We start from the raw sequence: 12,003 nt of genomic DNA on the forward strand, positions 1-12,003 counted from the left end.
ATCAAATGTTCGCGGGAAGCAGGGGAGGGGGCGGAGTTGGGGCAGGGACTTTGGGGGAGGGGGTGGAGTTGGGGCTGGGGCGTGGGCGGGGCTGGGGCGGGGCCGGGGCCCCGTGGAGTGTCCTCTTTTTGGACACTCCAAATATGGTAACCCTATATAAACACCTTATTTATGTTCAGTGATTGATCTGTATAATGTGCACTACACATCCTCAGATGTGGCTGTGATATGCTTGGTGCAGCTAAGGTGAGGGAATGGGGGGGGAAAGGTGGCTTGAAGCCACTTCTGTAACTCCCCTATCCTGGGGTCAACCCATTTTCTGGCATAATTTAAAACAGCCAATAGTATGATGGCTGTCCATAGCATTAAGGGGCATTTCCAGCAATGGGAGATTGCTGAGACACTGCAGCTACACTCCTGCCTCCCCAGAAACGTCTTCTACACTGGGGGCCAGGATGTGGGGTGCGGCAGAGAGACAGCTACATCCACTCTTTGCCACCCAAGGATTTCTCCCACGCCAGGGGAATTCTCATCTGGGCAGATCTGGCAGATTTCTAGCTACTTTTTTGTCATTATTATTATGGCATAAAACAGGTGGGCATGGAGGTGAAGATCTGGTTCTCTGTTTCTTTTTCTTCTATAAATAGAGATCGTAGAGAAATGATGGAGGTTTGAGCAGGTTCTTTTCTGGTGGAGAGGGCCAGAGCTTTTCCCACATGGACACAGGAAGACTTAGGTTACTGGATACTGAAGCCAATGTCAAGACTTTTTATTTTGAAACATAGTGGAAAAGGTGCTGCTCTGATTTGCATCCCACGGAATTCTTACATTGATGGTGATCACCAGAGTGGCCCATGCTTATTCACTCACCTGATGTCTTTGCCAGGTTAGCGCAGAACAGGCATACCTGGCTCAAAATGTTAGCAGACCAATTAAGGCAGCTTTCCACAGTACAAAGTGCCCTAAAGGGGACCAAAGATCTGGCCTTAATTGCCTCAAAAAAAAAAAGTGTTGAACTTCTAGATCGGGGTTCCCAAACTTTTTATCCCTAAGGCCCACCTGTGCAACTGCAATAGGCACTGCGGTCCACTATTAACACTTCCCGCTGCTTTCTGGAAGGGGAGACTGAGGGTAAGGAGGGTGCCTGCCCAGGGCAGGCAGTGACTCAAGCTGTCTGCGAGGTGGCCGAACCTTTACATTGTGACCCCCGCACTATCAATGTATACAGTTTGATAGTGCCCCCTCCCCCCACCCCCCTCGCCCACCAGGCAGGTGAGCCGTCGAAATCAGGCAAGGGGCTGCTGAGCATGTAGCCTGGCCTTCCCGGATTGCCACACATTTGTCAGGGAGGGGACACCGCGGGGCGCCTCACTTCAGCCGGGATCAGGGCCAGCAAAAGGACAAAGGGGCCAGGCAGGTGCCACAGCCAGTCCCCGCTGACACCCTCTGCCTCAGCAGCCTGAGTGCCTTGAGCTTGGCACCTGACAGTCCTACCCCACCTGACAGTCACCCAGCCAGCACCTGGCGTGCCTCACAGGCAACCCCTGCCCGGAATGAGGGAAGGGCTTGGGAGCTGCCAGTGCCAGGCAGAGGCAGGTGCTCGGGCCGGGCCTGGCTGTTACCTATGACAGTCCTGATCAGGGTATTGTCCAGGCGGAAATAGAGCAGCATCACCAAGCCTCAGTCCCTGGGGAGGGCTGTGAGGCCAGTACTCAAGGGAGCCCGACAGCCACGGATCGCAGGGTGTGGCAGTTCGGAGCAGGAATGGCTGTGAACCCTCCAGCCACTCTGGGGTCCACAGCCTCTCGGGGCCAGCCCCTTCTCCTTGCTCACTGCCTCCGTTTTGCCCTCTGCCACCAACCACAGAGTCGCTGGGCTCCTCTGGCCCTGGGCGGGCGCCATCGCCAGCTGCCACTCTGTCACTGTCCACTTCACAATGCTCCTCCGCATACCCTTCCGAAACTCCACCCATGGCTGCACCAGTGGCCCACCCGGGACTGTATATCGTGGCCCACAGTTTGGGAACCCCTACTCTAGATGAGACATAAAGCAGTCTGTAGAAGAGAGCACAAAACCAAGAACCAGGAAGTCCTGAGCTGTAATCCCTGTTTTGTCAATATCTTGCTGTGTGACCTTGGGTAAATCACTCAATTTCAGTATCTGTGTTTCCCTCCCTGTAAAATGGGCATAACAAACCTTCATAGTGCATTTGTGAAGGTTAATGTTTGTATGGTGCAGTGAAGATATACAGCTGAATGGCAGGATGGTCCAGTGGTTGGGGCAATAGCCTATGATTTGAGATACCTGTGTCCAATTTCCTCCTCTGCCACAGACTTCCTATATGATCTTGGAAAGTCACTTAGCCACTCTGCCACAGTTCCCCATTTGCAAAATGTAGATCATAGTATTTCCTTGCCACAGAGGGCTGTTGTGAGGATATATACTTTAAATTAGAGTGTGAGGCGCTCAGAGACTACAGTGATGGGGTCCATATAAATGCCTTACATAGACAGCATTATATATGTACTAAGGATTTAGATTGGATAGTGTAACCACAGACACTATTTTGATTCATGTAAACATCTAAATCCTTTTCTGAATGTCACAAAGCGGTGAAACAGGCTGGGATGGAGGAAGAGGAGAGACAATGTCAATGACCCATTGTCACCGTTGGTCTGCTGCCATGATTTTAAAGCCGGCACTGCTAGCTGGGGGAGGAAGTGGAGTGACGTTACTGGCACTAGTGTAGTGTTGCAAGGAGAACAGAAGACCACTGACCCAGTGAGGCAAAGCAGTTTGCTGAACAGCAAAAACAAAAGAACTAATCATACTGTTCAGATATAAAGTGTAGTATTTGCTACATGATTTTGTTTTAGTAGAGTGCTGAATGCACTTATCTACAAAAAAAAGCATCTTGTTGGCGGTTTTAAGAAATTGGTAAATAATAACTCAAGATAATGATCAAAGTCTCTGAGACTTACAGACCTTAGTGGGAAAGAGTCCTTTCTTAATTATCCTGGTGTAAACCCAGAGTAACTTCAGAAGTTGCCTTGTACTTTGTGTAGCCATTTACAATTATGTAAAGTGAGTGCAAATCTGGGTAAAATGCTACCAAATCAGAAAGGCAGTACTCTACACCCCCTTTCCACAGTGTAAATGACTACACAAAATGCAAGGCAATGTCGAACCAGACTCTATGACTCTGACCTAAAGAATTTACAATCTAAATACACACATACAGGCTGCAGAGCATTCGATTCGGGTCCAAAATTGCAGGCTTTTTATCTGTGTTCCCCCAATCCTGGGGCTGCCAAGGACCAGCCTCATCTCAAGGGCAAATAAAAGCAGTGTTAAATCTGTTCTATCGTGCCCGTACTGCTAGCAGTTCTCAGTGGCCATTTCGACAGCCAGGGATCAGCTGGACACAGACACACCCCAGCCACATGCCTTTTTCTTCTGCCACACCTCTTCAGCTTTCGGGGGTGTGTGAGTGAGTGACATAGGAGCCATTTTGGTGGCTCTTCACCATCTAAGGATTCCCCTATGATGGAGCAATAATCTGGGTATCACTAAACTGGCGTTATAGTTGCTTGGCATCGCCAGAGCAGCACAAGCAGCTCCTGTGCAGAACAGGATCTCGCCCAAAATACTGTATGCTTTCCACAAAGCATTATTTCAGTAATAACCTGAAAGATATAACATCTAAGGATAAATCCTTTGCCATTACAATTCCACATTATTCTCTTTATTGCAATGATCTCTTCTTCCAACAACCCTCTCTTGCGTACTAGTGCCCCATGCTGGAAATCATGATAATACAGCGTCAACAAAAGGTTTCATAAGACACATAAGGGGTGCCCGGTAAACCGACTTTTCGTCCTTCATCTAATACAAAAATAGGATTTACATTTATCTCCCTCATCCCAGTATCTTGTACAGTTTGCACTTTTACAGTGATCCATATAAACTATACATTTCTTCTCAATGAACAACAGGATAAGCTGAAATTCTGAAAGAATTTTCCCTATTAAAGAAACAGAGAAAGAGAACCAGAGTACGTTAGATGAAATTAAAGGAATCACTTACCCTTAAAATCTAATACATCCAACCATCTCCTGGTTCTCTTGCAACTGTGGGTTGTCGTTTTTCGTCCTGGTTGTCTCCTATTGCTCGGTTTTAATATTTCCTCTGCATTTCAGTGTCGCTGGTGTAGGAGGAGACTTAAATTGAGGCCATCAATCACCAGCCCACTCTTAGTGTGCAGCAGGCTGGGAGTTGTAGTCCAAAATGCAAACATCTAGCGTACTTCTTTTCTGACTTACACTAGTATAAATTGGGAGTAACTCTACTGAAGTCAATAGAACTACAACTTTGAAAACTAAGTGAAAGGAGAATCTGGCCCATTACAATTAGATTCTTTTTGTTCTTTTTCTTGCTTCACTGATTAAAAATAACATGTTGTTGAATTAGAACATCTTTAATACAATAAGAATTCCAGATAAAGGGGTTTAAGAGAAAGTTTGGACAGGCAGCCACTTGAAAAAAAAAGGATAACTTCTTATGTATTTTGATAGAAAGCTTTAATACTAAGTAGTCTATGATAATTAGGTCTCATGCCACTCTGGGTACATCTATACAGGGATAAAACACCTGTGGCTGGCCTGGGTCAGCTGACTTGGGCTGTGAGGCTCAAAATCGCTATGTAGATGTTGGGGATCAGAGTCCCAGAGCTTGAACTCCAGCCCAAACATCTATGCAGCTATTTTTAGCCCTGCAACCGGAGGCCCACAAGCCCAAGACAGCTGACCCGAGCCAAGCTGTGGCTGTGCCGTGGGTCTTCTATCTCTGTATACATGTACCCTCTAATGTTTTCCTCAGGGCAAAAAGACAAGAGATGCATTTTAAAACACTAAACAGTTATATTTCTGTATAAGTAAACTATGACTTATTTATACAGTGCAAGTAACATACACAGCACTTTACAGGTAAATATAAAGATGATGGGCTAAGTCCTGTTCTCAGTTATACTGGTGTAATTTCTAAGTAACCCCACTGACTAGAGTGAAGTTACTTTGAATTTACACTAATGTAAATGAGATTTGAATCAGGTCCAAGATCCTTACCCCAAGGCACTTACAATCCAAAATTAGACAGAAAACATAACCAAGTGACAGTGTGTGTACATTGAGAGGGTGGGATAAACAAAAGAAGAGCCAACAGCATCCTTTGAGGCTCAGTTTCCTGTAGAAAGTAAGAGTAAAAGCTTACTGTTTTCTTGGATCTCTCACTTTCTTATTATTATTTAAAAAATGTAAAAATTAATTAAGTATCATTCTGTGAAGGAATAGCCTTGATAGGCTTTGCAAAGGAAGTGACTTTTAAGGAGGGATTTAAACATGATGAGACAAATTTCACCCTCAGATACTTTTACAGAACTTCCACCAGAGTCAATGAGCTTAGGGGGAACTTGGGTGGTGGGGAAGTGCAAGTTGACAGGGTTTTATGCAGATTTTATTCTCAGTTGGAAAAGGAGGCTTATGGGAAAAATAACTACAGCACGGAAGAAGCAAGGGAACAGGAGAAGAGGCATGGGGGAGCACAGACAGTCCCAGGAGCAGAAGTGGTGGAGAACGGGAACAGGGAGCAATAGAAGAAAATAAATTCAGTAAGGGAGGTAAACTGGATTGAGAGGGGTAATTGAGAAACTATGGATACTAATGGTGGGGTGGAGGGCAGTGACCTCCTTAAAACGTCATGCACGTTTTATTAGCAAGACAAGGTGGGTGAGGTAATATCTTCTATTAAACCAACTTCAGTTGGTGAAAAAGACATTCTTTCAAGCTTACATGGAGCTAGTCTCCAGACCTGGGAAAGGTACTTGGAGGAGCTGGAGATGATAGCTTGATGTAAGTAAGAAAGCTGCTTAGGCAAAGATTGTAACTTGCTAAAGTCAGGTTTTACTAGAAAGCATGTTATTTTGTTTTGTTTGTAACTATACCATACCAGTCTCTTTTTCTCTTGGTTACTATCACTTACATCTCTTCTTAATAAACTTATTTTATTATCAATTCATCTCAGTACTGTTATACTAAAGTAAACCATGCATCCTCAGCTGCACCGACTGGCTGGTGTGAGTGCATTCTATCACTCTGAAGAAAGCAAACTTGGTAATTTTTGTGAATGGAGAACACTGCAGAAAAACATCTATGGGGAACTTGAGAACTGGGTTTCAGTGAATGTTACCTGCAAGATAAAGGAAAGGTAAGCAGAGTCTCGAGGAGTTTGCTGATGATGCAGACAGACTGGTGTGGCAACTGGCAAGGAGTTGACTCATGCCGTTTAAGCTCCAGCAAAGCTCTCTTTGGCAGAGGGGTAACACAGTAGCTTACTGTCAGGGCACCCCAAGAGAGCATCACAACACTGCAAAAGCACTTTTTTTTTTGCAATTTTTTCCTCGGGCCTTTTGCTTCCCTGATGTAGACAGGTTTGGCCAGTTATCAACCCCTTACTCAAGCCAGCCCCCAAATACCCTTCTCTAGCCCCCAGCCTGCCCCAAGATACCCCTCCTAGCCTCCCAACTCCATCCCACCCCAAAATGCTTCTCCCTAACCCCCAACTACACCCCTAAAACACCCCTCCCTAGCCCCTCAACCCCATCCTGCCCCAAATACCCCTCCCTAGCCCCATAATCCCATCCTGCCCCAAAATATCCCTCCTACCCTCCCAACACATCCCACCACAAAATGCCTCTCCCTAATCCCCAACTACATCCCCCAAACACCCCTCCCTAGCCCACAAATCCCAGCTCCAGCATACCTTTTCCTAGCCCTCAACCAGCCCCAAAGCACCCCTCCCTATCCCGCCAATCCCATCCCTAGCCAGCCTCAAGACACCCATCCCTAGCCCCAGTCCCCATCCCCTCAGCCTCCCCCTAACCTCCCTGTCTATCAATGCCTCTCCGTCCCCCCATTCTCTGGGCCCAGTCCTATTTAACATATTCATAAACAATCTGGAAAAAGGGGTAAACAGTGAGGTGGCAAAATTTGCAGATGATACAAAACTACTCAAGATAGTTAAGTCCCAGGCAGACTGCAAAGAGCTACAAAAGGATCTCACAGAACTGGGTGACTGGGCAACAAAATGGCAGATGAAATGTAATGTTGATAAATGCAAAGTAATGCACGTTGGAAAACATAATCCATTGGAAAACATAATCCTAACTATACATATACAATGATGGGGTCTAAATTAGCTGTTACCACTCAAGAAAGAAATCTTGGAGTCATTGTGGATAGTCCTCTGAAATCATCCACTCAATGTGCAGCGGCAGTCAAAAAAGTGAACAGAATGTTGGGAATCATCAAGAAAGGGATAGTTAATAAGACAGAAAATAACATATTGCCTCTATATAAATCCATGGTACGCCCACACCTTGAATACTACGTACAGATGTGGTTGCCCCATCTCAAAAAAATTATATTGGAATTGGAAAAGGTTCAGAAAAGGGCAACAAAAATTATTAGGGCTATAGAACGGATTCCGTATGAGGAAAGATTAATAAGACTGGGACTTTTCAGCTTGGAAAAGAGGCGACTAAGGGGGTATATGATAGAGAGCAAGGTCTATAAAATCATGAGTGGTATAGAGAACGTAAATAAGTAAGTGTTATTTACTCCTCATAATACAAGAACAAGGGGCCACCAAATGAAATTAATAGGTAGCAGGTTTAAAACAAAAACGAGAAAGTATTTTTTCACGCAATGCACTGTCAACCTCTGGAACTCCTTGCCAGAGGGTGCTGTGAAGGCCAGTACTATAATGAGGTTCAAAAGGGAGCTAGATAAGTTCATGGAGGATAGGTCCATCAATGACTATTAGCCTAGGGTTACCATATTTAAAAAATAAAAAAAGAGGACCCTCCACGGGCCCTGGCCCCGCCCATTTCCCCACCCCCAGCCCCGCCCAACTCCGCCCCTTCCCCACCCTAACTCCGCCCCCTCCTCCCTCCCACTCCCAGCCACGGGGAAAGGGCTGCCCGAGCGCTACCGGCTTCACGGTTTGCTGGGCAGCCCCCAGACCCTGCGCCCCCGGCCGGCGCTTGCCCAGTGCAGCTGGAGCCCGGGAGGGGAAGCGCCCAGCCGGGGGCGCAGGGTCTGGAGGCTGCCCGGCAAACGGTGAAGCCGGTAGCGCTGCCTCGGGCAGCTTGGCTCTTAACAGAGCCAAAGTCTGAGAGGGGAGGACTCACAGAGCAGCCGCTGGAGGGGAAGTGCCCGGACGGCATTTTTCCCGGACATGTTCCGCTTTTTGGCAATTCCCCCGGGACGGGGGTTTGATTAACAAAAAGCCGGACATGTCCGGGAAAAACCAGACGTATGGTAACCCTATATTAGCTAGGATGGGCAGGAACGGTGTCCCTAGCCTCTGTTTGCCGGAACTGGGATTGGGCGACAGGGGATGGATCACTTGAGGATTGCCTGTTCTGTTCATTCCCTCTGGGGCACCTGGCATTGGGCACTGTCAGAGCACACGCTACTGGGCTTCCTGGACCTTTGGCCTGACCCAGTATGGCCGCTCTCATGCGCTGATGGTCTCCCTTTACCCCCCCAAGCCCCGCCCAGTCTCTCTGCTGACCCGTCCCGCACACTGCAACCATACTTGCTTCCTTCCCGCTTTTTCCGGACTGGGATAGGCCTCCCGCCTGTTCGGCCCGCCCCTTGCTAGCCACGATTGGTCGCTCGCTCTCGGGGTTGCTCGGCAAGCTGGCGCTGCGGTAGGTGCTTTGGGAGGTGAGGCGCGCGCCGTTGGCTGGAGCGGAGAAAGTAGCACGTTAGGTTCAGCCGGCGGTGTGAGTGAGCGCGGGCCAGGCTCGCACTCGGCTATTGTTGCCAGGACAGCTCGTTACCGGGGGGCTGCCGGGACCGCGGCGAGAGACAGGCCCAGCGGCAGTCATGAGCGGCGGGGTGTACGGGGGAGGTGAGTGCCCGCCCCCTCCCGCCCATGGAGCTCCACCTCCGAGCCCCTGCACCCCAGGGCTGTTCCCCACGAGCCTCCTCCCGCCCCCCTCCGAGCCCCTGCCTCCTGCTGCTCCCCCAGAGCTGATCCTCGCGAGCCTCCCCCTGCTGGCCCCCCTCCGAGCCCCTGCCTCCTGCTGCACCCCAGGCCCTCCTCTGAGCCCCCTACGAGCCCCTTGCCTGCTGCACCTACGGCTGTTCCCCACGAGCCTCCCCCAGGCCCCCCACCAGCCCCTGCCTGCTGCACCCCCAAGCCCCCACGAGCCTGTGATCTAGTTTGTCCGTTACATTTGCTGACACTTCCCACAAGGGTCTGGGCTGTCTGCAGCTTCCCCCCCATCCGTGAACCTTTCTGTTCCACTCTCCCCATGCAGCTGTTTCCCCACTTAATGCTGCTGTCGTTTCCCAAACCATGAGCCTTCTTGCAGTCGTTCTGCTGCATCTCCCCGCTTCCTGCAGCTCTTGCCAGTCCCAGTTGTTTGTGGCTGCTCTGATCCATGAAGTGACAGCTTTGCTCTAAGCAGTTCTCTCCGCTGAAGTACAGCTGAATTGCTCCACCTATGAACATCTCTGTCTCTCTCTCTGCTGCAGCTCTCCTTTATTAAAACTTCATTTTCCCCACATAGTTCTTCCCATCAGAGCTATAACTCCACTTTCCATTCAGCTTTCTCTGCTGCAGAAAGGCACAATGCTTCAATATACGTTGCAAGTTTTCATTAAAATGGAAAGTCTAACTAATTTGAAGGCCCTCTTAGTTTCTATCTTTGGTAAATTTCATTGAAGCTTTTCCCACTTGTTAGAACTGTCAGACAGCCAGATTAGTGGTGTCAGGCAACATTTGGTGCTGTTACGTTGGTGGTGGGAAATTCAGGTTAGCACTACAAGAATAAAGATTTATTTGTAAGCCAAGGTATTGCAGTCTTGCACCAGAGCTACAAGATTAAAGATTTAATTTTGCCAAACAGGACCCCAATCTTGAGCCTATACAGAGCCTCTTTGGGGATCGGTGCTTAAAAGAATGAATGTATTTCTTAATTTAAACATCAATGTCTATAGACTGTTACATCTAATTTTAACTTTTTTTTTCTGTTTAATTTCTAATAATCCAAGGATGTGGGGCCCACGTAACTTGCTGTTTGAGTAAATCATAACACATTCTGAAAATCTCTTCCAGAAGATGGTTCAATTTTTTTTTCCTCTCTGCAAAAATTGCCTTTTTCGCTTATTCTGAACGAAAGTACTGTTATTTAGTTAAAATACAATGGCTTTTTTGGATCACTCTTGTGCAACTTAAATGCCTGATAGAAAATGTTCTATTGTTCTTTGCCAACTTTAAATCCTGGTTAAAAGTTGTGGTGATGGTTTGCACTCCTGTTTTACAAAAAGTATCTTGGCTTGTATGTTTTTGCTGGTAAGCACAGTGTTTTTAGTTTTTGTTATATGACTACTAATTACTGACTGCCTGTTTACTAATAATTCTTACAGATGAAGTTGGGGCTCTTGTTTTCGATATTGGTTCCTATACAGTGAGAGCTGGCTATGCTGGTGAGGACTGTCCAAAGGTAAGAGTCATTGTGAACGTATAAGATTAAAATGTAAACCAGTATTATACGAGCCAGCAAACAAGTTCTGAGTTTGTAGAAAATGTTTTGTTTTTTTAAATGTATAGCTGAAATGAAAACAGTACTTGAGTGAGTAAACAAATACACACTGTGTAATTGCCATACCCTGTCCACATTTTACATTGCAGGTTGACTTTCCCACTGCTATTGGTGTGGTACTGGAAAGGGACGATGGCAGCACCCTGATGGAAATAGATGGTGACAAAGGCAAACAAGGGGGCCCTACTTACTACATAGACACCAATGCACTGCGAGTTCCAAGGGAAAACATGGAGGCTATTTCACCCTTAAAAAATGGAATGAGTATGGTGCTCTGTCTTCTTCCTCTTGTTCTTAAAATCTGATCACTAACTTTATATTCAGCTGCAAAGTTACATCTGTCGTATGCAAAAAATATTAATATTTCATTTGCATTAATATTCTTGGTCTAAAAGTGAAAAACATTTTATCCTAAAGTTATTTTAATTATGAGGCTGTGAACATTTGCTTGATCTGAGGAAAAACTATAGAGGTTTCCCCCATGTAATGAGTTGGAATAGATCCCATCTGATGATGGTGGTGGGGAAAAAGAAGGGGATGAATGTTATTGGTACAGTAAGCAGTATAGACCTTTGTGAAGCTGCTGAAGTGTGTGAATTTAAGACTGTTGCTCAGGAGAAAATTGGTTGGTTGGTTGATCTGTGTGTTTTAAAGTTATGTTTTTAAGATGACTCACTTAACTGTGTCTTTCTGAAAACGCAATAACATTGTCTAAACTGCTGCAACTGCTTTAACATTTTTACAGTTGAGGACTGGGATAGTTTCCAGGCAATTTTGGATCACACATACAAGATGCACATTAAATCTGAAGCAAGTTTGCACCCTGTCCTAATGTCTGAAGCACCAGTGAGTAAAAGCATATTTCCTGTTTTGAAATGTTGTAATGAACAAATTGTCATTGGGATTTAGGAATGTTTTAATCTTGTTTGTACAAATCTTATACAGAATTGTAAGTTAGGAATTTTGAAATTTTTAGAAAATTAAGAGGAGGTAACTAGACCCTGCGCGGATACAAAATTTGTATCCACATCCAATCCGCGATCTGCAAACATGGATATAAAGTGGATATCTGCAGATTTGCGGGACTCTAGAGGTAACAATTTAAAAATACTCTGCCGGATTAGTCTCTGCATTTTATTTTTTGTTAGTTTAGTTTAGTTTTAGTCAGTAACTTGAAATAACCACTCTTTAGCACATACTGCCCACTCTCTATTCAAATGGAGATTCATAGATTCTAGGACTGGAAGGGACCTTGAGAGGTCATTGAGTCCAGTCCCCTGCCCTCATGGCAGGACCAAATACTGTCTAGACCATCCCTGATAGACATTTAT

The 12,003-nt window shown here is 46.3% G+C and overlaps 2 protein-coding genes across 3 annotated transcripts in view; one reads left to right on the forward strand and one right to left on the reverse strand.

Annotated features, from left to right (window-relative positions):
* The window catches only part of GNB4 (G protein subunit beta 4), a 118,536-nt gene extending 114,352 nt beyond the window's left edge, over positions 1–4,184 (reverse strand). For both annotated transcript variants that reach the window (XM_026650058.1, XM_026650057.1), the window contains exon 1: positions 4,087–4,184. The gene's annotated coding sequence lies outside the window, so the exon portion shown is untranslated. The remainder of the gene's footprint in view (positions 1–4,086) is intronic.
* A 4,637-nt stretch (positions 4,185–8,821) lies between these two features.
* ACTL6A (actin like 6A) overlaps positions 8,822–12,003 on the forward strand; it is a 13,133-nt gene continuing 9,951 nt past the window's right edge. The window contains exons 1-4 of the mRNA XM_026650061.2: positions 8,822–8,973; positions 10,497–10,573; positions 10,762–10,936; positions 11,418–11,518. Of these exons, the coding sequence (XP_026505846.1) occupies positions 8,949–8,973; positions 10,497–10,573; positions 10,762–10,936; positions 11,418–11,518 (378 nt within the window). The 5' untranslated portion in view covers positions 8,822–8,948. The remainder of the gene's footprint in view (positions 8,974–10,496; positions 10,574–10,761; positions 10,937–11,417; positions 11,519–12,003) is intronic.

The sequence above is a fragment of the Terrapene carolina genome, unplaced genomic scaffold (assembly GCF_002925995.2).
Source record: "Terrapene carolina triunguis isolate 2854851 unplaced genomic scaffold, T_m_triunguis-2.0 Scaffold88, whole genome shotgun sequence".
Lineage (NCBI taxonomy): Eukaryota > Metazoa > Chordata > Testudines > Emydidae > Terrapene > Terrapene triunguis.